We start from the raw sequence: 25,043 nt of genomic DNA on the forward strand, positions 1-25,043 counted from the left end.
TTCTTTAAAGAGACTTAGATCTTTAAAGTTTTTAAAACTCATCGTCTTCAAAATACCTAATACCTTTGTTATAAGTTGGGGGAGAGACAGTTAAGTATCTGCCAAACTGAGAAGGCACTTTGAGACCAGAAAATGAAGCTAGCCAGTCCACACAGTTTACAGAGTTTTATCTGGGCTGACTTACTGTCAGGTGGGATTGGGAAGAGGACAATCCACAGCAGCTACATTCTGTGTAAAATCTGGACCTTAGTCCATGGATGTTATAGAGTGAGGAGACTCGCAGAAGGACATTATAGTGAGATCAAAGGGTTCACACACACCTTAGAGGGCATACATACATACACCTAATTGACAGCTAACCTTTAATTAGATCATATGGCACCACCTGTGCATCAGGAAGGGGAAAGACTATATTATCTCTTAACAGATTTATGGAAGGCCAAAACAAGCTTTCCCCCATCCCAGCCTGGGAGGGCATTTCTATGATATGTATATTAATCTTCAATGAGTCTGCAACATGTAGCCCGAAGAGGGGTGATTCAGCAAACGTGAACAAGACGGAGGATCAAAGATGGAGTCAGTTTTGTCAACATTCTTACAATGTTTTACTTCGTGAACTGACTCCATCCAGTTTTAGTGTGATTTGCAGACCAGTACCATCAGCATCATCTGGGAACGTGTTAGAAATGAGTAATCTTGAGCCCCACTCCAAACATACTAAATCAGATTCTGCATATTAACAAAGATCTCAGTTGATTCTTAAATACTTAAAACTTCGGGACGTATTAACCTAGAGTGTTTGAGCTGAGAATTGTGAGACAGTGTCCAGCACAAAAGAACTCCATGATTGATGGGTGATATCTGTCATAGGTCTGGAAAAAGATATGGTGACACTTATGTAGTAGTGGGGTGGTCATTCTATCATAGCCATTTCTAGTTCCTCACTTCTAGCAAAGTATTAAAAAATATTTTTATTGCCAACTAATTCTGCAGCAGTTACCCTTTATTTTTTTTTTTTTTAGCAGTTACCCTTTAAACAAAACTCCTGCTCTCAGTATTTTTTTGTTTTATTTTCTACTTTATTCTTTTCTGGATTTTTTAAGTTTTTCACAAGGTAAGATATTTTTTAAGTAAAGTAGTCTGGTCTGTTCTTAAGTATTAACTCCTGTGGCTGGTAAACAGGACATTATGTCACAATTGGTTGATAAAATATTTTTTTCCCAGTCCATTAATATTTTGTGCCCCAGGTAACAGCAGTTGAATGGCCCTCCCCAAGGGTAACCACTATTAAGTTCAGTATCTTTTAGATCTTTTTTTCTGTATTTAAAAATATAAATTAAGGATGTAGAATAAATGTCATATATGCTATTTTTTACTTACCTTTTTCTTTTAATGTAATATATCCTAGACTTTGTTCATTATCAGTAAACATTTATTCTTTGTTTAAAAAATCAGGTGTAGGGCGCCTGGGTGGCTCAGTTGGTTAAGCGACTGCCTTCGGCTCAGGTCATGATCCTGGAGTCTCCGGATCGAGTCCCGCATTGGGCTCCCTGCTCAGCAGGGAGTCTGCTTCTCCCTCTGACCCTCCCCCCTCTCATGTGCTCTCTCTCACTCTCTCATTCTCTCTCTCAAATAAATAAATAAAATCTTTAAAAAAAAAAAAAAAATCAGGTGTAATTAACATACATTATATTAGTTTGGGGTCTATAATTTAATAATTCTGTACATTATTTGCTGCTTATCACCTTAAGGGGTACTCTTAATCCCCTTCACCTATTTCACCCATCCCTCCCACCTACCTTTACTCTGGCAATCACTAGTTCTCTATATTTAAGAGTCACTTTGTCTCTTTTTTTCCTCCTTGTTCATAGTTATGTTGCTTATTATTATGCCCTCGAGATCCATCCATGTTGTTGCAAATGGCAAGATCTAATTCTTATTTGCTGCTAAGTAATCCAGTCTGTGTGTGTGTGTGTACACACACATATACCACATTCTCTTTATCCACTCATCTATCAGTAGACACTTGGGTTGCTTCCATATCTTAGCTATTATAAATACTGCAATGAGCATAGGGGTACATATTTCTTTTCAAATTAGTGTTTTTGTTTTCTTTGGTTAAATACCCAATAGTGGAATTGCTATATGCTAATTCTTTTTTTTTTATTTTCTGAGGAAACTCCATACTGTTTTCCACCATGGCCGAACCAGCTTGCATTCTCATCAGTAGTGCACAAGGGTTCCTTTTTCTCCACATCCTCACCAAATTTGTTATTTCTTTGGTTTTTGATTTTAGCCATTCTGACAGGTACAAGGTGATATTTCATTGTGGTTTTGATTTGCATTTCCCTGATGATTAGTGATGTTGAGCATCTTTTCATGTATCTTTTGACCCATCTTTTTGTCTTCTTCAGAGAAAATGTTCATATCTTCTGCCCATTTTTTAAATTTGATTATTGGGGTGGAAGGGGTTGATGTTAAGTTACAGAAGTTCTTTTTATATATTGGGTATTAACCCCTTATCAGAAATACCATTTGCAAGTATCTTCTCCCATTTAGTAGGCTGCCTTTTTGGTTTGTAGTCTTTTTGTTTTGTTGATAGTTTTCTTCACTGTACGAAAAACCTTTTTGTTTTGATATAGTCCAATAGTTTAATTTTGCTTTTGTTTCCCTTGCCAGAGGATATCTAGAAGAATGTTTCTACAGTTGAGGTCAAAGAGATTACTGCCTGTTTTCTTCTAAGAGTTTTATGGTTTCAAGTCTCACATTGAGATCTTTAATCCATTTTGAGTTTATTCTGTGTATGGTGTAAGAAAGTGGTGCAGTTTCATTACTTTTGCATGTAATTGTCACTATTTAAGACTATCTTTCTCCCATTACATATTGTTGCCTCCTTTGTTGTAGATTAATTGACCATAAAAGTGTGGGTTTATTTCTGGACTCTATTCTGTTCCATTGATCAGTGTGTCTGTTTTTGTGCCGGTGCCATACTGTTTTGATTATTACAGCTTGGTAATGGATCTTAAAATCTGGGATTGTGATATTTCCAGCTTTGTTCTTCTTTCTCAAGATTGTTTTGGCTATTCAGGGTCTTTTGTGGTTCCATACGAAGTTTAGGATTATTTGTTCTAGTTCTATGAAAAATGCTGTTGGTGTTTTGATAGGAATTGCATTAAATCTGTAGATTGCTTTGGGTAGTATGGACATTTTTAACAATATTGGTTCTCCCAGTCCGTGAGTATCACATATCTTTCCATTTGTTTGTGGTATCTTCAATTTCTTTAATCAGTATTTTATAGTTTTCAGAGTTAGGTTGTCTTTCACCTCCTTGGTTAAGTATATTCCCAGGTATTTTATTCTTTTTGATGCAATTGTAAATGGGATTTTGTTTTCTCAATTTCTCTTTCTGCTACTTTTATTAGTGTATAGAAATGCAACAGATTTCTGTGTGTGTGTGTATATATATGTGTGAATGTATATCTGTGTCTGTGTGTGTACATACATATTTTTTCCAACAATTGCACTACTAAGTATTTACCTAAAAGAATACAAAAATACTAATTCAAAGTGACACATGCATCTCAGTGTTTATAGCAGCCTTATCTACAGTAGTTAAATTATGGAATCAGCCCAAATGTCCATCAACTGATGAATTGATAAAGATGATTAGCCATAAAAAAGAGTGAAATCTTGGTATTTGCAATGACATGGATGGAGCTAGAGAGTATTATCCTAAGTGAAATAAAGATAAATAACATGATTTCACTCATCTGGAATTTAAGAAACAAACAAGCAAAGGGGCACCTAGGTGGCTCAGTCGTTTAAGCTTCCGACTCTTGGTTTCGGCTCAGGTCATGGTCTCAGAGTAGTGAGATCGAGCCCTGCATCAGGCTCAACACTCTGGGGAATCTGCTTGAGATTCTTTTCCTCCCCCCTCTACCCCTCCCCTGCTTTCTCTCATGCTCGCTTGCTCTCTCTCTCAACTAAATCTTTAAAAAACAAGAAATGAGCAAAGGGAGTTTTTTGATTACTGATTCAATGTCATTGCTAGTAATCCATCTATTCAAATTTTCTATTTCTTCTGGTTTCAGTTTTGGAAGGTTATGTGTCTAGGAATTTATTCATTTCTTGTAGGTTGTCCAAATTGTTGGCATATAATTTTTCCTAATATTCTCTTATAATCCTTATGTTTCTATGGTGTCAGTTGTTATTTCTCCTCCTTCATTTCTAATTTTGTCTTCTTTCTTTGATGAGTCTGAGTGAAGGTTTATCAATTTTGTTGATCTTTTCAAAGAACCAGCTCCTGGTTTCATTGTTTTTGGGTTTTTGGTGTTTTTTTTTGGTCCCTGTTTTATTTATTTTTGCTCTACTTTTCATTCTTTCCTTCTTTCTCTTGGCTTTTGTTTTTTTTTTTTTGTTTTTTTGTTTTTTTTTTTTTAGCTTCTTTAGGTGTAAGTTTAGGTTATTTGAGATTTTTCTTGCTTCTTGAGATGGGCCTGTATTGCTATAATCCTTTCTCTTAGTACAGGTTTTGAGGAATCCCAAGATTTTTGACTATTGTGTTTTCATTTTGATTTGTCTCCATGTATTTTTATTTCCTCTTTGATTTCTTGGTTGACGTATTCATTCATTGTTCAGTAGCATTTTATTTAGCTTCCATGTATTTGTATTCTTTCCAGATTTCTTTTTATACTTAATTTCTAGTTTCAGTGTTGTGGTGGGGAAAGATGCATGATATGATTTCAGTCATTTCAAATTTATTGAGACTTGTTTTGTAGCCTATCATGTGATCTATTCTGGAGAATGTTCCATGTGCCCCTGTAAAGAATGTATATTCTGTTTTTCATGGAATGTTCTGAATATTATATCTGTTGATATAAGTGGGGTGTAAAGTCCTCTACTATTGTACTACTGTCAGCTTCTTCCTTGTCTGTTAATAGTTGTTTTATGTATGTAGTTGCTCTCATGTTGGGTGCAAAAGTATTTACAGTTAAGCCTGACTTAATGGTGATGAACTCTTTTTCTCTTGTTGGGGAAACTTTTATCGCTCCTTCTGTTCTGAATGATAGCCATGCTGTTTATAGCGTATTCTTGGTTGCAGGTTTTTTCTTTTCAGCACTTTGAATATATCATGCCACTCCCTTCTGGCCTGCAGTGTTTCTGCTTAGAAATCAGATGATAGCCTTATGGGATTTCCCTTGTGTGTGACTGCTCTCTTTTCTCTTACTGCTTTAAAAGTTCTCTATCACTCTTTTTTCCATTTTAAGTATTATGTGTTTTAGTGTGGACTCTTTTGGGTTGATTTTGTTGGTGGCTCTCTGTGTCTCCTGGATCTAGATATGTATTTCCTGCCTCAGGTTTGGAAAGTTTTCAGCTGTTATTTCTTCAAATAAATTTTCTGCCCCCTTTTCTCTTCTCTTTCTGGGATCTCTGTAATATGACTGTTATTACACTTGTGGCGTTGCTGAGTTCCCTTTTTCTCTCTCCTGTTCAGAGAGAGTGGTTGCTTTCCATTACCCTGTCTTCCCAGTCGCTGATCCATTCATCTGCCTCCTCAGATGTGCTGTTCAATCCCTGTAGTATATTTTTTATTTTAGTCATTGAGTACATCTCTGACTAGTTCTTTTTATATTTTTATCTCTTTGTTGAAGTTCTCACTAAGATCCTCCACTCTTTTCTCATCAGGCATATTATCTATATTTCATTTAGCTCTTTTGCTTGGTATTTCATTTGGGACATAGTCCTCTTTCTCATTTTGTTTCTCTGTGTTTTTCCCTATTTATTTAGAAAGTAAGATACATCTCTTGATCTTGAAAGTAGTGGCTGTATGAAGAAGAGGTCCTGTGGTGCCCTGTAGCACACTGTCCCCTCTTCTCCAGAACCAAGCACCTGAGAGGTGACTTTTATATGAATTTTGTGCACCATACTGTTGTGGGTTAGCCACATTTGCCTTCAGTCCAGTCAGCTCCAAATGTCCATTTTGCTTATTGTGGGCAGGGTCTGGTCCCTATGCTGTTAAGGGCCTATTTGGGGCAGGGAAGGGCTTATAGTTGAACAGTATCAGTAATCAGTCCAGATGCCTGCCTTCAGCCCATTAGCAGGGGCTGCAGTTGCACAGAAGTGCAGGGCACTATCTCTGTCTTTGAGAGGCTTTGTTGATCAGTGGGGCCAAGAGATCAGATGTCTGTCCAAGTCAGTCTGCTGGTGCTGCAGTCAGACAGGTGTGTGTGATTATCTTCCCCACTCCCCAGGGCAAGAGTTATTTTGGAGTGATAGTGTTCCCTATCAGGGCTGCTTGTAAGATGAGACCTGGCTGGAGCTGCTTTGCAGGGACTCATGCCCAGTGGGGCTTCTTGAATGGAGTGATTCAACAGGAGAATGCAGGAGTGAGTGCACAGTGTTAGCAAGCTATGTGGAAAGTGTTCACATTGGTTCCACAAATGTCTGGGTATCTAGGCCGAGGTGGGAGGGAGAGAAATTGCACCTGCCAGCTCTTTTGTTCTTGGAGAAGTTTCCTACAGATCCTTGCTTCTCCAACATAGATTCTTCTCAATACAGATTAAGATTAGTAAAAAAAAAATCTCCTTCATGTATACCGCAGGCACTTTTCAAACTTCTGCTTCTGTGCTGTATCTAGGTGGGATTGTTTGTTATGCTCTCTTTTTAAGGGTGGGGACTCAGTTTCCTATCACCCTCTGGCTCTCCCAGAGCTAAACCCACTAACTAAAAACCTTTGAAGCTAAGCCCCACTGATTTTCAAAGCCAGATGTTATGGGGACTTGTCTTCTCAGTGGGGGTCCCTCATGTCTGGGGTACCTGGTATGGGGTCTTTTCCTCTCCCTTCTCTTTGCTTCTCCCTCGTGTTTGTGGTTAGTCTTGCTGGGTAGTTTGGTTTCGAACTGTGTCTCTGCCCCTCCTATCCTTTCTGATTGGCCTCTTCTCTATGATTAACCCAGATTCCTGGGTTAGTTGCACTGATGTGTTTGTTACCTAGGTGTTTGTGTTAACGAGGTGTACTTAGGATTCTCCTACTCTGCTATCGTCCCAGGCTCCTTCCAAAATTTACTATATTTTTTTTAATGACCATCAGGCATTACATAACATGGATTACTGTACTTTATTATATCCTTCTCCTTATAATGGACTTACCTTTGAGCCAGAAACTGGTTACTTTGATCCTTTTTTTTTTTAAATGACATAAAACTAATTTATATTCACACAAAGCGAATTTCAAAGATCTGTTGGTTTTGTAAAAAATACCTAATTAGAAGAATATTTTTTCAGTCCGACAATGCACTTGACTATTGGAGAAAATTTTGTTGTTCCTCTTCAGGCTCTCGAACAGTATGGCCTGATGAAACTATGGGACCATTTGGACCTCAGGATCAGAGATTCCAGCTTCCTGGGAACATAGGTTTTGACTGTCATCTCAATGGGACCACATCACAGAAGAAAAGCCAGGTTCATAAAACTTTACCTGATGTTCTAGCAGAACCTTTATCAAGTGAAAGACACGAGTTTGTGATGGCACAGTATGTGAATGAATTTCAGGTAAATTGTGAATATCATTTATTCTGTTTTTCTGATCATTAATACTATATTAATTTCTGATCATTGTGAGCATATTACTTGAAAAATTTTTTTAAAATCTTAATTCCAACATATTCAAAAACAACATATATAGCTTTTAAAAACTTGGCATTGTTCTATATAATTTTTTTCAAAAGATTTTCTTCATGGATTAGAGAGCCCAGGAAGAGGAGCTCGGGGGGGTGGGCAGAAGGAGAGGGAGACACAGGCTCCCCACCCTGAGCAGGGAGCCTGACATGGGGCTCAATCCTAGGACCCCAGGACCATGACCTGAGCAGAGGGCAGATGCTTAACCAACTGCACCACCCAGGTGCCTCTAATTTTTTTTTAACTTTTTTTTTTAAGATTTTATTTATTAGAGAGAAAGAAAGCAAGCACACAGAGGGAGAGGGAGAAGCACACTCCCCACCGATCAGAGAGTCTGACTCGGCGTACCATCCTAGAACCCTGAGATTATGACCTGAGCCACCCAGGTGCCCCCCCTTTTCTTTTTTTACTTTAGATTACAATCTCTTGTAGGTAAATAGTTCTTCAAAAATACATTGTTCAATAACTGCTTATTTCAAATATAACTTAGTATCTATTACTAAAAATTTAGATTCTGTTTTTCACTTTTATAAACAGTGTAATTTTTATGTGGAACAAATTCCAACTAGTTTTACACTCCTCTAGGCATTTAAAACTTAAGAAAATTTTGAGATCTCTGAAATTCTTCAGATATAGTAACTAAAAAAGATTTATAAATAGGTTTTTGTTGTTGATGGTGGTTTTTGTTTTGTTTTTAATGAGTCCTTAAACTGGTATTGCAGGGGTGCCTGGCTGGCTCAGTCAGTACAGCATGCTACTCTTGATCTGGAGTCTGTGAGCTCAGGCCCCACATTGGGCAAAGAGCTTACTTTAAAAGGGTGGGGGAGTGGGGAGTGTGCCTGGGTGGCTCAGTCGGTTAAACGTCTGCCTTCAGCTCAGGTCATGATCCCAGGGTCCTGGGATCGAGCCCTGCGTCATGCTCTCTGGTTCAGCAGGGAGTCTGCTTCTTCCTCCCACTGCTCTTGCTCATGTGTGTGCTCTCTCTCTCTCAAATGAATAAATAAAATAAACTGATGTTGCTCACCCAAATGGAAAGTTACATGCAATTCAGAGTTTCTGTCAAACCCCTAATCTGTACCATTTTCTGAATTTCTACATAGTTTCAGGCTGATTTTTTTTATCAAAGCCATAATATTTATAGCAACAGCCCCTCATAGTTATTATGGTTTATATCAGATAACCTAACATTTGGAGACAGTTGACCTCCCCTGACATTTTATCTCCAATAATTCCTTCTCTGTCTTCTTGTCTCCTCCTCTGTCTGCCAATTATGTTATTTCCCATGTGTTTCTGTCCATCTTATTTGAATTATTCCCTGGTCACTTAATGCCTTGGCTTTAAGTTTTTCTGTTTCTGACATTTCTGATTCTATATTTCTCTCTGCCTGCCAAACATCATTATCTGAATGTCTTAAAATTCCCTAGATTTTATATGTCTCATACTTAGGTTCCCCACGCCTCAAAACCTGTCCTTACTCCTGTGTTATCAATAGCATAAGTGACTTAGTCATTCTCCCACTGTCCCAAGACAAAAATTATACTGCCAAACTGGGCTCCTCTCTCCATCATATCCCCATAGAGAGTGACAAAATTTAATTTCTTCCATCTCTGAAGTAACTTTTAAATTATTTGTGTCCGGGCGCCTGGGTGGCTCAGTCGTTAAGCGTCTGCCTTCAGCTCAGGTCATGATCCCAGGGTCCTGGGATCGAGTCCCACATCGGGCTCCCTGCTCGGCGGGAAGCCTGCTTCTCCCTCTCCCACTCCCCCTGCTTGTGTTCCTGCTCTCGCTGTCTCTCTCTGTCAAATAAATAAATAAAATCTTTAAAAAAAAAAAAAAAATATTTGTGTCCTTTCACTTCCCACTAATAAAGCGAGTGTTCAAGGCCTCCATATCTCTCCTCAATTCTTAGAGGCATTATAGCAAGATGGACTATGAAGCTAGGATAAATCTTGCTTCAAAGGTTAGGTCTGCTTTTTACTTAATTTTGTGACCTTGAGAAAGCTACTTAATATTTTGAGCCTGTTTCTTTATATGTAAAATGGGGGATAATGATAATACCTAGCCTGCAAAGTTGCTATGAGGATTAAATGTGAAAGTGTACATAAAACACTTAAATACACTGTGATCAGTAAATAATTGGCTGTTACTGGTCTATTGCCTGCACAGTAATACTAGCATTATCTTTTTGTATCTGATCTTGCTATTCTTTATTGTTTATAGACTAAAGTCAGAATTTCTTAATGTGGTATAAATGACTTTCCACAATTTTGATCCCTTATCTTTACCACTTCATCTCCTGCTACTCCCTCTGCACTCAAATCACAGTATACCTTTTTGGTTGGTTGGTTTTGTTTTATTGTACCATTCTCTTTGACCGCTGAATGTGCTTGCACTGTTTCTATCTCTTGGTGGGCTGTTTTTCCTCCTGAGTTTCTAACCTCCTTTCTTCCTATTCTTTACATACCACACATACACATTAATTAACATGTAGTTCAAATACAATTTCAACCTTTTCCTGATTTTCCCCTGCTGCCAGAAGACTTCCTTCGTAACTCTGTAGCACTTTTCATATTGGATTACATTTATTTGTTCATGCTATTTTTCTTCTACTCACTCTTTTAAACCTAAGAGTGAAGGCTGGGTTTTTTACCATTGGGGGGCTGCTCTTGTCAGAGTGTCTGATGTATAGTAGGTGCCCTATAAATTTCAGTTGAATAGAAGCTTCTAAACTCGTCCTGTAGGAGAGGCTATATATTTAAGCATGTTATTTTGTAAGTTAGTGTGATTATCACCATTTTACAAAACAAAAGAAAGGATAAGTAGATATCAAAATATCAGAAAAGGTGACATCGTAAGAATTGTCATGGCATTTTAGTTTCTTAGCCAACTTCTGTTCTTATCAAGTCTTAGAATATTAGCATATTTATATGTTCATTTTGAAGTTTTTAAATATTACCCCACCGCCAGTTAATTATTTTTAAAAACTTTTCAGGGAATACAAGTTTATAACAGATCAGGTATTTTATTTGAACTCCAGCTTTTATTTATATGTCTTATTCTTCTTAGGGTAGTAATGCACCTGTTGAACAAGAAATCAACAGTGCAGAAACTTACTTTGAAAATGCCAAAGTAGAGTGTGCAATCCAGACATGTCCAGAATTGCTGCGAAGAGGTATAGTGTGCTTCATACATTTACACTATCTGTATATGTCACTAATTTTCTAATATGTTAAATAATGGACTCCATAGGAATTGCAATACTTTGTAACTTAATATTTTAATATGTCTGGCCAGAAAAGATTACATGGCCAAGGTAAGGTCTTTCAGATGTACCCTGACAGCTGTAGACTTTTCCCCTGAAATCCTTCAACTTCTGGGTGATTATTATAGCTATAATTTCATGAACTAATACTAAGAAAATTTTAATAATAAACTTTTTTTGAAAATTACAAGACCAATAACAGGTAACCTTACTTGCTCTTCAGAATTGTTGACAGCGGTATTTCAGTTCAACAAGAGCAGAAGTTAACCAAAAGTTCACTTCAAATTCTTTTTCAAAAATAGTATGTATTTATCAACCTAACATGGTCCCACAATAACTTAATCATCATTTTTCTAAAGAAGTACTTTTTTTTTCCTTTTAAAAGAAGCAGTATATAAAACATTTTCTCCCTGGAATTTTTATTCTTATTTATAGATTTTGAGTCACTGTTTCCAGAAGGAGCTACCAACAAACTAATGATTCTGACTATAACACAGAAAACTAAGAATGATATGACTGTTTGGAGTGAAGAGGTAGAAAATGAAAGAGAAATGCTTTTAGAAAAGGTAATTCTTTCCATTGCTGACAATTTAAATTTTAGGATATTTAAATACCAGTGAACCAACATTTTAAAATGATGGGTATCTTTTTAGTGTTTATTAATTCTCTGCTAATGTATTTCAGTACTAAAGGACTTTTACATCTTTTCTGAGAATAAAAATGCCATCTTTCATTTTTAGTATCTTCGAAAAACTTAGATTCTGTCAAGTACTTTCTTCAACTTTTTTTGAATTTGAGAAATACAGAGAAATAAAAATGGCAAAAAAGTAAAATTAACTCTTCATACCCATCACTTACTTTCTTTAAAGCAAGTCAAGTAAAAAGTGTTACGGTTTATTCCTTGAAGACTGGAATAATTTTCAGTGTACAGTACAGTAATAATGTCTTATATACCCACAGTTTTTCCCTGTCCTTTGCTTTTTAGCTAACTATATTTGAAAAAATTCCCTTTACTAATTTCCACGTAAGATGATTTCTCTTTAGGATTAGATATATGGTTCTTTTCATTTGTAAATTATAATTTATATACTGAACAGAATCTCTTAGGATAATGACTTCATACTAAAATGTCCCACATATAACTTTGCTAATAAATTTCATGTAGTCATGATCATAAGCAAGTTTCATGCTGGTTAATAAGGAAGTTACAGAGAGGCATAAGAACTGTCTGATTTTGAAGAGATCTGAATTTAGAGAGTTGAAATTTAGGCAGTAACTCAAACATTTTCTATTTACCTATTAGGGCAGTATTTACTAATATTTATACAAATTGCTATCATTTAGTCATTAGAATGCTCTCAAATGTGCATTGCATTATTGGTCCTAATTTCTAATGAGTTGGATTCTGAACCTCATTTGATACTGAACCCAGTATAATTGTCACTTTTTTATAACCAATTTCAGGGTTTTGAAATGTCATAATTGTTTTTAATTTTATAATGACTAAAGCTGTTTTTTTCCCCTGTGGAAAAATTTTTCTATTTTAGATATGTTAGTGATTTTTTTAGAACCACCTATAGTTTACTGTCAGTAGATATTATATGTTCTGTAGTTTAAATCTATTTTTTTCCCACCAGATGTCAGTGTTTGCTGTTGAAATCTTAAGAGAAATACTTAAACTTTTACCAACATTTGTATTGTTTTGTTCTCCTTGTAGTTTTGTTTCTGTTCATTAAATTGATATATTTTCTAATGACTTTTCTAGACCATATTCAGTTGGTTTCTTATTTAAGAATTAAGAGGATTAAGTATGAAGATAATGTAAAGAATATAATATTAATGTTTTTCATTATTTTATAAGAAAGTGCTGGGAAAAAGTAAATTAATTTGTTTCCTCTCTGCAGGAAAAAGTTTGCTGCTTCCTGCTAAAGAGCTACATAGTAAATTTTTAGGCTTAATAGGTTATAGGGTCTCAGCTACTCAACTCTACCCTCATATTGTTAAAGCAACCACAGACAATATATGAACGAACAGACATGGATATATTCCAGTGAAACCGTATTTACACATACAGGCACCCAGCTGGATTTGGCCTTCAGGCTACAAGTTGCTAACTGGCCCATCTTCCTCAGGCTTAAACTTTTGGGGATCTCAGCTAAATGCCAGACATTCTCAGTGAGGTCTTAACGCTCTGTGTGGGCCAGAAATCTATGTTACCTAGCACTGCACCAACCTCTGGTAACACCATTGAGCCCTTAGACGCCAGTTGGCACTCTCTGCGAGGCCGATTCTTCAAGGAATTTTGCCTTGGGAGTGCACAACTCCACCCTTGGCTACTGACCCAGGGTGAATTACTCTGTCTGTGCATCTCTCTTCCAGTACCCCAACCCACAAATTCCAGATGCTTCAGCAAAACTCTTGCTTTCTACCTCCTTCGCTTAGTGACACCATCACTTTGCTTGGAATCTTCTCCTTTGCCCTGTGACAAACAGTGTTCCAGACAGAGAGCTAGAACATATAATGGGGATCACCTAATTTGTTGCCCTTCTCTCCAGGATTACAGTTTGTCTGACTACTGTTCAGGATTTAAAACCGTTGCCTCATATATACAGCTTTCAGCAGATTGCAAGTTTGATAGCTCTTATTCTATTATGGCCAGAAGTGCTTTTAAACATTTATGGTTTGTCCTTTTTTTAACACTCTAATCTGGTCTTAATATTTTTTACTGTCTTTTTCACTGCTTAGACTTCTGATAAACCTAGTAAGAACATCATAGGAATTACAAAGTAGGATGGTGAGACCAAGATTTTGAATAGGTGATACAGATACATGGTCTGTAATAATTATGTACTGTACAAAAAAATAGAGGGTATATAGTAAAAATTATGTGTCATGGATAGATGTGTTTTTGACAAATACGTTTTTAAACAACATTCAAATGAATGAATGGTTCATACCTTTTCCCTTTCTTACCTTATTTTTATAATACAAAAATAGTAACTATATTTTCTAATTCGTGGCAAATTTGGGAGTTAATAGCACAGAACTGATTAGAAATTGTTCCTAAAATAGGAAATAATTTAGAAGAAAAAATACACAATTCATACTTTCTGAAGGAAATGAAAGTGTTAAATGAACCATTAATTTTTTGGACTGGCAAAAATAAGACTATATCTGATTTATCATTAGTTGTATTTTCTAATTAATCTTGAGTTCTCTATCTGAAGCAAAAGATATTTAAAATTTTGTTTTATTTTTCAACAATCTGTAAGGATGCTATCTCTATATTATTTTTGTCTTTTTCTATGCAGTTCATTAATGGTGCTAAGGAAATTTGCTATGCTCTTCGAGCTGAAGGCTATTGGGCTGACTTTATTGACCCATCATCTGGTTTGGCAGTGAGTAATTACATTTTGAAAACCAGATTAATTTGAAGTAGGAATGTTTTATTATAAAATTGTTAAATGATCTATTTCTACCAAAGTTATCATTAATTAAAAGAGTTTTTAAACCTTACAACTTTGCCCAAAGAAGTACCAGTTTGAGTCAGTTCCATTTACAACCTTTGAGGGACCACCATCACTTACAATTAAGTTTTTCTGTCTTTATTATTCTTCATCCTCACTAGTAAATACTTTTACATTAATGAATTTGGTAGTTACAAATTAGCAGTCATAGTTTAAGGAAGAAAACTTTTTAGAATTAAGAAAATATGGGTGTTAAAAGAAATATTTATAAATGTTAACTTCCAGGAAGTATGTTTCTGACATTATATTTTGAAGAAAATAAGAACCACTATTGTGGTCACATTTTAAATTCTGGTTGTAGCTTTCAGTTACAAATAATAATGAAGTTCTTTGTATCTTAAGATAGGAATGTAGACTATTCCTTTCCAAGTCAAGTAACATTGTGTAATGTTAAGCGTTTGGTTCTGGCTAACGTAATTTGCTAGGATCATTGGTTTCACATTTCCAGAAGCACAGGTATTGGATGAAGCAGAAATACTTGGTCACGTGCAGTACCTAAACTGCCCTTTTTATTTCTTGATTTTTTAAATATTTGAGGTATTAAAATAGGTATGTGTTCATGTTTACATAAAAACTATTACATCCAATTGTGTTTCTTGCTAATGAATATGACTTTTATTTCCTCCAGTTTTTTGGACCATATACAAACAACACTCTTTTTGAAACAGATGAACGCTATCGACATTTAGGATTCTCTGTGGATGATCTTGGCTGCTGTAAAGTGATTCGTCATAGGCTCTGGGGTACCCATGTGGTTGTAGGAAGTATCTTCACTAATGCAACACCAGATAGCCATATTATGAAGAAATTAGGTGGAAACTAACAGTAATGTCAATTTATTGGCTGTACTATTTGTATGTACCATTTGGGTTGATCTATAAACACTGTCAGAAGCTTCAGTTTTTAAAATTTATTTTTAGGTATTTAATTTATTTCGACCTTTATGGATTTACAGCATTGGCAAATGGTATGTGATTTTTAAATCTCAAATGTTTATTCATACTATCATTGAATACATGTTGATCACATCCACATTGTATAAAATGTGGTAGTTAACATGTAATCAGGACATGATTTCATTGTTATTTCTTCCCTTTATTGGAAAAATTTCTTCCCTTTATTGGAAAAACCTGTTTTATTTTTCTCTAAAAATAAATCACACATTTGGATCTGTGTTTTTTCATTGCAATATTTTTAAAATCAATTCTTTAAAAAGATCAATATTGTAGTTTCTTACTTTTAAGCATTTTTAAAATAAATGCAATCAAGAATTCTAGATTCAATGTAGCTTTAAATTTTCTTTATTACTTGTTAAGTGTTGTGGCATGTATTACTTTGAAGTAGTGTTTGGGCCAGAAAAGAAAAGGATAATACTACATCTTTAAAGAATGTGAATCTCATTCTTATACATACTAAAAAAAGAATCCTTAACTCCTGGATTGAGGCAGATAAATATAGGTTATTTTGACAAAACAGTGCCTCAGCTGCTAAATCATATTTCTCCATTTTAGTAAGAGAAACTATGATACTTCACAAAGAATCATCTTAGGTTTGAGACTCTTGCCAGTAGGAATCTCAGAAGAACAAGTAACTTCTACCAAATGAAGTAGATTTTTCCTGTATTTTTCAGTTAAGTGACTATTTTTAAAAGGAACACATGGAGATGATTAGCTCACAATGATTTAAAACTCTGTTTAGTTAACATGTAGCTAAGTGTTGCTTAATGATTCAAAGAGTAATGGGTGCAAAGTTTTCAAACTACAAAGCAATATGGGATTATATATGTGGAAAATATCATAAGGGCTCAATAAATTTTCATCCATGTAAGCAGCACCCAGATCAAGACAGAACGTTACCGGCACTTCTCCCTTCACTGTCCCTCCCAAGGGTAACCACTATCCTGATCTCCTGCTCTTATGTCTGGCTTCTGTTCACTCAGCAGTGTGAGAGAGCTCAGTTCTTATTGTGTATAATTATAAATCTGTTTGTATATTTTTTGCTTTCTCAGTTGTTCTGACTTGGGACAGTTTTGCCTCACAGGAAATTTAGCAATGTCTGGAGACACTTTTGTGACAACGTGGGGCAGAGTAAAAGGGGTGGTACTTTAGGCATCTAGTAGGTCGAGGCCAGGGATGCTGTTAAACATCCTACAATGCAAAGGACACCTCCCACAAAAAAAGAATTATTTGGTCCGTGGTCTTGTAGCACTCTCATTGTTTCCACTGTGCATATTGTTTATTCAGGCATTCCCTACCTTGCCTCATTGTTTGAGCCATGTTCCCTTGAAATTTCAACATTGGCTTTAACAATTCTGAAGTGCCATCTACTGGTTGAAAGGGATACTTAGTCCCAAAAATGGCTATGTATTATTGTATGGGTGCTAGGGTACATGATGGCAGGGCTCCTTTATCATTAACAGAACCAGAAACAACATGAGAAGCAGTAATTGCCAGTTAAAATATTTTTTCAAATGTTATGGCAAGATTCAGGTTCAGGAAATATAATCCAAGGGACTCCTACTGATAAATAGTAGAAAGTAGTTCATTATTACGTACTTTAGTAAGAAAAGTTTTCTCATATTCACTTATTCAGGACTCCATAAAGAAATCCTACATAAAATTATCCATCTTAAACATAAATTTGCTATGTTTTAAAATAAGGTTGAGCCATTGAAATGAATTTCGACCTGTCACTGAGAAATAGGTTTTATTGTGAAATTTGTATTTTGACAAGAACTTAAGAATTATTGTACAGAAGTTAACTCTGGAAAGGGATCATTCAGGTCATCTGACCTACATCCCTCATTTTATAGAGGACAAAATGGGAGACATAGGAGCATGCAGTAGGTTACACAGCTAGTCTTAAGACCCAGCACTGGAATTTGGTTTGATTCCAGTGTGTGTGTATATATACATATACACATCCATACACACATACACAGTGGAATCAAATCTATATATATGGGTATGTATATATGCATACATAATATGTACATATATGTATACGTACATAATATATAAAAATATTTCTATTTTGGCTCTTTGTGATCATTATCAAAAAGTTGCAGAATTTAAACTGAAAGAACTTTCAGGTTAACTAGTAAAATACTGCTTCCACATTTCATAAAGAAACTTCAAATTTCATTCTATTGAACTCTGCATGCTTTGAATTTCTTTGAAAATGTACTGAAACCTGGGCACCTGGGTGGCTCAGATGGTTAAGCGTCTGCCTTCGGCTCAGGTCATGATCCCAGTGTCCTGGGATCGAGTCCCGCATCGGGCTCCCTGCTCCTTGGGAGCCTGCTTCTCCCTCTGCCTCTCTCTCTCTCTCTGTCTCTCATGAATAAATAAATAAAATCTTTAAAAAAAAAAAAAAAAGAAAATGTACTGAAACCTATCTAAAAAATTCAATTATAGATACTACACTTCAAACAGCAGTTCTCTGGCTTCAAGTATAAAACTTCTTTTTGTGGACTTCTGTCAGTTGTAACATCAATATAATCCTTATATTTAAACAGAATTCTGCTTTTAGTTCCAATTCTACTTCCTCTTCTTATAACTGGTTCTCATGTTGCTCCAAAGCAGGATTTATCTACCTCTACACTGTGGACATTTTGAAGCTGGTAAGTGTTGTGGAAGTTATCCTGTGCATTGTATGATGTTTAGCAGCATCCTTGGCCTCTACTCTCTAGATGCCAATAGCAACCCCTGGTCATGGCAAAAATATCTGAAGACATTGCTAGATTGGGGAGGATGGGGGCTGGAATGTTTATCTGAAAAAAAATTTAACAAAGTGTCCTAAATTTATTACAACAAGCCTGTCACCAGTTGAGAACTACTGAATGCACATTCTACTTCAGTGGTCCTCAACTCTATTTGTACATTTGAATTACCTGGGAAGACATTTAAACATGCTGAGGATTTGGCCCCCACACCCACAGACTGATTTTATTAGCCTGATGAGGCCTGGGCATCAGTATTTTTTAAAGTTTCCCAGGTGCTTCAGGTGTGATTCAGTGTTAAAACCATTAGTATTTGAAACTAATAAAGAGGCATCTAAGAAGTAAGAGCAGGATATAATAGTGGATTTACTGTATTGAGGTATAGGAAACAAAAATGAAGGCTACATTAAGAGTGACCTAATCACTGAGTATAGAGATGGCAGAGTAAGAGGACTCTAGGCTCACCCTCTCCCACATTTACAACTAGGTAACACATCTGAGTAAATAAACTAGAGCAATCAAAAGACTGGCAGAAGATTCCACTACTAAATATAGAGAAGACGCCACATCTGAGAGATTAAGGAAGGCAGAAGTGGAAGTCAGGAGCCGCCTACAAGGGAGAGGGAGCCCACATGGGGAAGAAGAATCCCCATAATGACTGGCTTTGAAAACCAGAGGGGCTAAATTCCATGATTTTGCATAACCAACAAGACCTGGAGCTTTAAAAGTCAGCTGACTCAGCACTGGGCCAGGGAAGGCAAGGGATAGCTGGGTCCCCACACTTAAAGACAGCAGCTTGCAGAGAGGCACCATGGAAGTGACAGTTTGCACAATGCCTGGGACAAACAAGAAGGAGATCTTTTTATACAGATTTTGGAGCATATTGGAGAATTTATCCAGGAACTAAGAAGCTGGCAGGTGCCATTTTCTTCCCCTGCCCCCCAAGCATAAATACAAAACCATTTGGCTGAGGTGGCACCTCACAGATACTTGCTACCTAGCCTGCTGGCCATGCACACCACCCATGAGTTCTCCTAAGGACTTCCCCCCACACACACACACACCACCCCCATCAAGCCTGCTGAGCTCAGGACAAATTTTGTTAACCCCACACACACCCTGCCCAGCCAGTGCATGCACACACTGGGTGCCCACAGCCACCGCATACCATGCCCCTGGTGGCCACCATGCTTTGTGGGATTCTGCCTAGGACTAGCAGCTTAGCACAAATTTAAATAACACTGCTGCGCTGCTCTCAAGCCCTCTTGTGGCTGGCTGTTCTCCCTCAGAGCCAGCCTGCCTGGGTCTCATACCACATAGAGCAAGTACAGCCCACAACAGGCAGAGAGGGCAGACATCTGGACTGAAAGAAAAAATGACCCCGACTTCTCTGAATTGCCAGGTTATGGTGAACAGGGGACATTGCACTGCAGGACACTATAGGAACTCTTCTTCATAAAGCCACTACTTTCAAGAACATAAAATGTAGCTGACTTTCCTAACACAGAGAAACATCGAGGTAAAGAAAATGAGACAGAAGAATATGTCCCAAATGAAAGAATAGGACAAAATCACAGCAGGAGATCTAAGCAAAACTGAAATAAGTAATATAAGAGAATTTAAAGTAATGATCATAAAGATACTGGACTTCAGAAAAGGGTGAAGGAAATTCGTGAGACCCTTGAAAAAAGAGGTAAAAAATAACATAGGTAACTCTACACGAAATTAAAAAGACAAATAGATGGAATAAATAGTAAGCTACAGGAAGCAGAGGATGTATGTGACCTGGAAGATCCAGTAATGGAAAGCATTTAAGCTGAACAGGTGAGAGACAGATACCACATAATGAGAATAAACTTGAACTCAGTGACACCATTGAGTCTAAGGATATTTTGCATTATAGTGATATCCCAGAAAAAGGGGGACAGAAAATGTATTTGAAGAAATAAAAGCTGAAATCTTCCCAAATCCGGGGAGGGAAAGAGATCCAGATTCAGGAGGCAGAGATTTCCCCCAACAAATTCAACCCAAGGAGATCCACACCAAGACACGTAATTAAAATGGCAAAAAACAGTGATAAAGAATTTGAAAAGTTGCAAGAGTTGAGAAGACAATTACATACAAAGGAAATCCCTTAAGGCTATCAGCTGATTTTCAGCAGAAGGCCAGAAGGGAGTGGCATGATATATCCAAAGTGCTTAAAGGGAAAAACCTATAGCCAGAATAACCAGCAAGGCCATCACTCAGAATAGAAGGAGAGAGTTTCCCAAACAAAAGTTAAATGAATTCATAACCACTAAACCAGCCCTATAAGAAAGGTTAAGGGGAATCTACTAATGGAAAACAAAAACCAAAAGTAAGAAAAATAGGAAGCACAAACACAAAAACAAGTATATCTAAAAATCAGTCAAGAGACGCACAAAATAAAAGGATATATGGGGCGCCTGGGTGGCTCAGTTGATTAAGCATCTGCCTTCAGCTTGGGTCATGATCTCAGGGTCCTGGGATCAAGCCCATGTCAGGCTCCTTGCTTAGCAGGGAGTCTGCTTCTCACTCTTCCTCTGCTCCTCCTTCCCCACCTATTGTGTGCACACACTCTTTCAAATAAAAAATCTTTTTAAAAAAGATATATGATACCAAACATCTGAAACATGGAGGGGAGAGGAGTAAATGAGTTCAAAATTAAGCAAGCATCAGCTTAATATAGATTGCTATATGCAGAAGATTTTATATATAAACCAAATGGTAACCACAAATCAAAAACAGTAATAGATATTAAAAAAAAAAAAATAAGGAATCCAAGTATTTCACTAAAGCCAACTAATCCTGGAGAAAAGAACAAGAGAAGAAAGGAACAGAGGAACTACAAAAACAACCATAAAACAAGTAACAAAATGACAGTAAATACTATCAATAATTTGAATGTAAATGGACTAAATGTTTCAATTAAAAGACAGGGTGACGGAATCAATAGAAAAGTAAGACCCATCTATATGCTGCCTACAAGAGACTCATTTCAGACCTAAAGAAACATGCAGATTGAAAGTGAAGGGATGGGAGAACATTTATCATTGCAAGTGGAAAGGAAAAGGAAGTTGGAATAGCAATGCTTCTATCAGACAAAACAGACTTTAAAACAAAAACTGTAACAAGGGAAAAAGGACACTGTATAATCATAAACAGTACAATCCAACAAGATACAACAATTGTAAATACTTAAAAAAACTAAATATTTATGCATACAACATGGGAGCTCCCAAATACAGCAGCTAATGACAAACATGAATAGAGGGGACTTTAACACCCCATTGACGTCAAAGGATAGATCATCCAAACAAAATCAATAAGGAAACAATGGCTTTGAAGGACACATTGGACCAGATGGACCTAACAGATATATTCACAACATTCGGTCCTAAAAGAGCAGAATACACATTCTCTTCAAGCACATGTGGAACATTCTCTAGGATAGATCACATATTAGGCCATAAAACAAGTCTCAATAAATTCAAAAAGATTGAGGTCATACCATGTATCTTTTCTGACCACACACTATGAAACTACAAATCCACCGCAAGAGAAAGTCTAGGATGAACACAAATACATGGAGGTTAAATACATGCTACTAAACAACAAATGGGTTGACCAAGAAATGAAGGAGGAAATCAAAAAATACACGGAGACAAATGAAAACACAATGTTCCAAAATCTTTGGGATTTAGCAAAAGCTGCTCTAAAAGGGAAGTTTATAGCAATACAGGCCTACCTAAAGAAGCTAGAAAAATCCCAAATAAACAACCTAACCTTATTTCTAAAGGAACCAGAAAAGGAACAAAACCCAAAACTAGTAGAAGGAAGGAAATTATAAAGATTAGGGCAGAAATAAAATAGAAACTAATAAAAATAATAGAACAGATCAATGAAACTAAGAGCTGGTTCTTTGAAAGATCAATAAAATTGATAAATTTTAGCCAGACTCAAATTAATTAATTAAATAAATAAAGGGGGGTTGGGGTGGGGGAAGACTCAAAATCAGAAAAGAAATATCAACTGATATGACAAATACAAAAGACTAAGAATATTATGAAAAATTATATGCCAACAAATTGGACAACCTAGAAGAAATAGATACATTCCTAGAAACATAGAACCCCCAAAAATGAATCAAGAAGAAATAGAAAATTTAAACAAACTGATTACCTGCAATGAAATTGAATCAATCAAAAAACTCCCAGGAAACAGAAGTCCAAGACCAGATGGCTTCACAGGGGAATTCTACCAAACATTTAAAGAAGAGTTAATACCTATTCTCAAACTATTCCAAAATCAGAAGAAGGAAAACTTCCTAATTCATTCTATGAAGCCAGTATTACCCAGATACCAAAACCAGATAAAGACACTAAAAATATATATATATAGAACTATAGGCCAATATCTCTGATGGGCATAGATACAAATTCCTCAACAAAACCAGCAATCTGAATTCAATGATACATTTAAAAAAAAAAAATCATTCACCACAATCAAGTGGGATTTATCCCTGGGATGGAAGGTTGATTCAATATTTGCAAGTCAATATGATACATCACATCAACAAAAGAAGGGATAAAAGTCATATGATCATTTCAATAAATGCAAAAAAAGTATTTGACAAAGTACAGCTATTCATGATAAAAACGGTCAATGAAGTGGGATTAGAGGGAACATACCTCAACATAATAAAGGCCACATATGAAAAACCCACAACTAACATCATACTAATTGGGGAAAACCGTGTTTCCCCAAGGGTCAGGAAAAAGACAGGGATGTCCACTCTCACCACTATTATTTAACATAGAACTGGAAGTCCTAGTAGGCACAGCAATCAGACAAGAGGAAGGAATAAAAGATATCCATATTGGTAAGGAAGAAGTAAAACTTACACTATTTGCAGACAACATGATTCTGTATATAGAAAACCCTAAAGACTCCACCAAAAAACTACTAGAACTGATAAGTTCAGTAGGGTTGCAGGATACAAAATTAATGTACAGAAATCTGTGGCATTACTGGTGATGGGTATTAAAGAGGGCACGTTCTGCATGGACCACTGGGTGTTATATGCAAACAATGAATCATGGAACACTACATCAAGGACTAATGATGTAATGTATGGTGATTAACATAATAATAATAAATGTTAAAAAAGAAAAAGAAATCTGTGGCATTGTATATACTAGTAATGAAGCAACAGAAAGAGAAACTAAGAAAGCAATCCCATTTACAATTGTACCAAAGATAATACTTAGGAATAAACCTCACCAGGGAGGTGAAAGACTTATACTCTGAAAAGTATAAAACACTGATGAAAGATATTGAAGGTGACACAAACAAGTGGAAAGATATTCCATTTTCATGGATTGGAAAAACAAATATTGTTAAAATGTCCATACTATCCAGGGGCACCTGGGTGGCTCAGTCTGTTAAGCATCCGACTCTTGATTTCAACTCAGGTCATAATCTCGGGGTCATGAGATCAAGCCCTCCATCAGGCTCCACTCTGGGCATGGAGCCTACTTAAGATTCTCTCCCTCTCCCTTTGCCCCTCCCCACCACTTGCTCTCTTCTTTCTCACAAAAATAAATAAATAATAAAATTCATACTATCCAAAGCAGTCTACAGATTTAATGAGATCTATCAAAATACCAACAACACTTTCACAGAACTGGAACAAAAAATCCTAAAATTTGAATGGAACCAAAGACCCCAAAGAGCCAAAACAATCTTGAAAAAGAATAAGCTGGAAGTATCACAATTCTAGATTTCAAGTTATACTACACAGACATAGTAATCAAAACAGCATGGTACTGGCATGAACACAGGCACATAGACCGATGGAATAGAATAAAAAGCCCAGAAAACCCACAATTATATAGTCAATCTTGGACAAAGGAGGAAAGAATACACAATAGGAGAAAAAGACAGCCTCTTCAACAAATGGGGTTGGGAGAACTGGACGGTGACATCCAAAGAATGAAACTGGCCCTGGGCTAATGGCTTACACTATACACAAAGATAAATTCAAAATGGATTAAGGGCCTAAATGTAAGACCTGAAACTATAAATATCCTAGAAGAGAGAACAGGCAGCTATTTCTCTACCATCAGACATAGTGCCTTTTCTCCTGAGGCCAGGGAAACAAAAGCAAAAATAAACTATTGGGACTACATCAAAATAAAAAGCTTCTGCATAGTGAAGGACAAAAATCAACAAAACTAGAAGACAACCTTCTAGGAAATATTTGCAAATGACATATCCAATAAAGAGTTAGTTTCCAAAATATATAAAGAACCTACACAACTTAACACCCCCAAACCAAATAATCCAATTTAAAAAATGGGCAGAAAGGGGCGCCTGGGTGGCTCAGTCGTTGGGCGTCTGCCTTCGGCTCAGGTCATGATCCCAGCTGGGGTCCTGGGATCAAGACCCGCATCGGGCTCCCCGCTCGGCGGGAAGCCTGCTTCTCCCTCTCCCACTCCCCCTGCTTGTGTTCCCTCTCTCGCTGTGTCTGTCAAATAAATAAAATCTTTAAAAAAAAAAAAAGGGGGGGGCAGAAGACACGAACAGACATTTCTCCAAAGAAGATATACAGATAACCAACAGACTAAAGAAAAGATGCTCAACATTACTCATCAGGGAAAGGCAAATCAAAGCTACAATAAGATATCACCTCACACCTGTCAGCTAGAATAAAAAACACAAGAAACAACAAGTGTTGGAAAGGATGTGGAGAAAAAGGAACCCTCATGCACTGTTGGGAGTGCAAACTGGTACAGCCACTGTGGAAAACAGTATGGAGTTTCCTCAAAAAGGAAAA

At 36.6% G+C, this 25,043-nt stretch overlaps 1 protein-coding gene across 2 annotated transcripts in view; it reads left to right on the plus strand.

The window, feature by feature from the left end:
- The window catches only part of MMADHC (metabolism of cobalamin associated D), a 44,536-nt gene extending 28,903 nt beyond the window's left edge, over positions 1–15,633 (plus strand). For both annotated transcript variants that reach the window (XM_032410671.1, XM_032410661.1), the window contains exons 4-8: positions 7,334–7,551; positions 10,744–10,849; positions 11,375–11,505; positions 14,251–14,337; positions 15,095–15,633. In XM_032410671.1, coding sequence (XP_032266562.1) covers positions 7,334–7,551; positions 10,744–10,849; positions 11,375–11,505; positions 14,251–14,337; positions 15,095–15,289 — 737 coding nt within the window. In that variant the 3' untranslated portion in view covers positions 15,290–15,633. The remainder of the gene's footprint in view (positions 1–7,333; positions 7,552–10,743; positions 10,850–11,374; positions 11,506–14,250; positions 14,338–15,094) is intronic.
- Positions 15,634–25,043: the final 9,410 nt, after the last annotated feature.

This window comes from Phoca vitulina, unplaced genomic scaffold (genome assembly GCF_004348235.1).
Source record: "Phoca vitulina isolate PV1807 unplaced genomic scaffold, GSC_HSeal_1.0 scaffold1, whole genome shotgun sequence".
NCBI classification, from domain to species: Eukaryota; Metazoa; Chordata; class Mammalia; order Carnivora; family Phocidae; genus Phoca; species Phoca vitulina.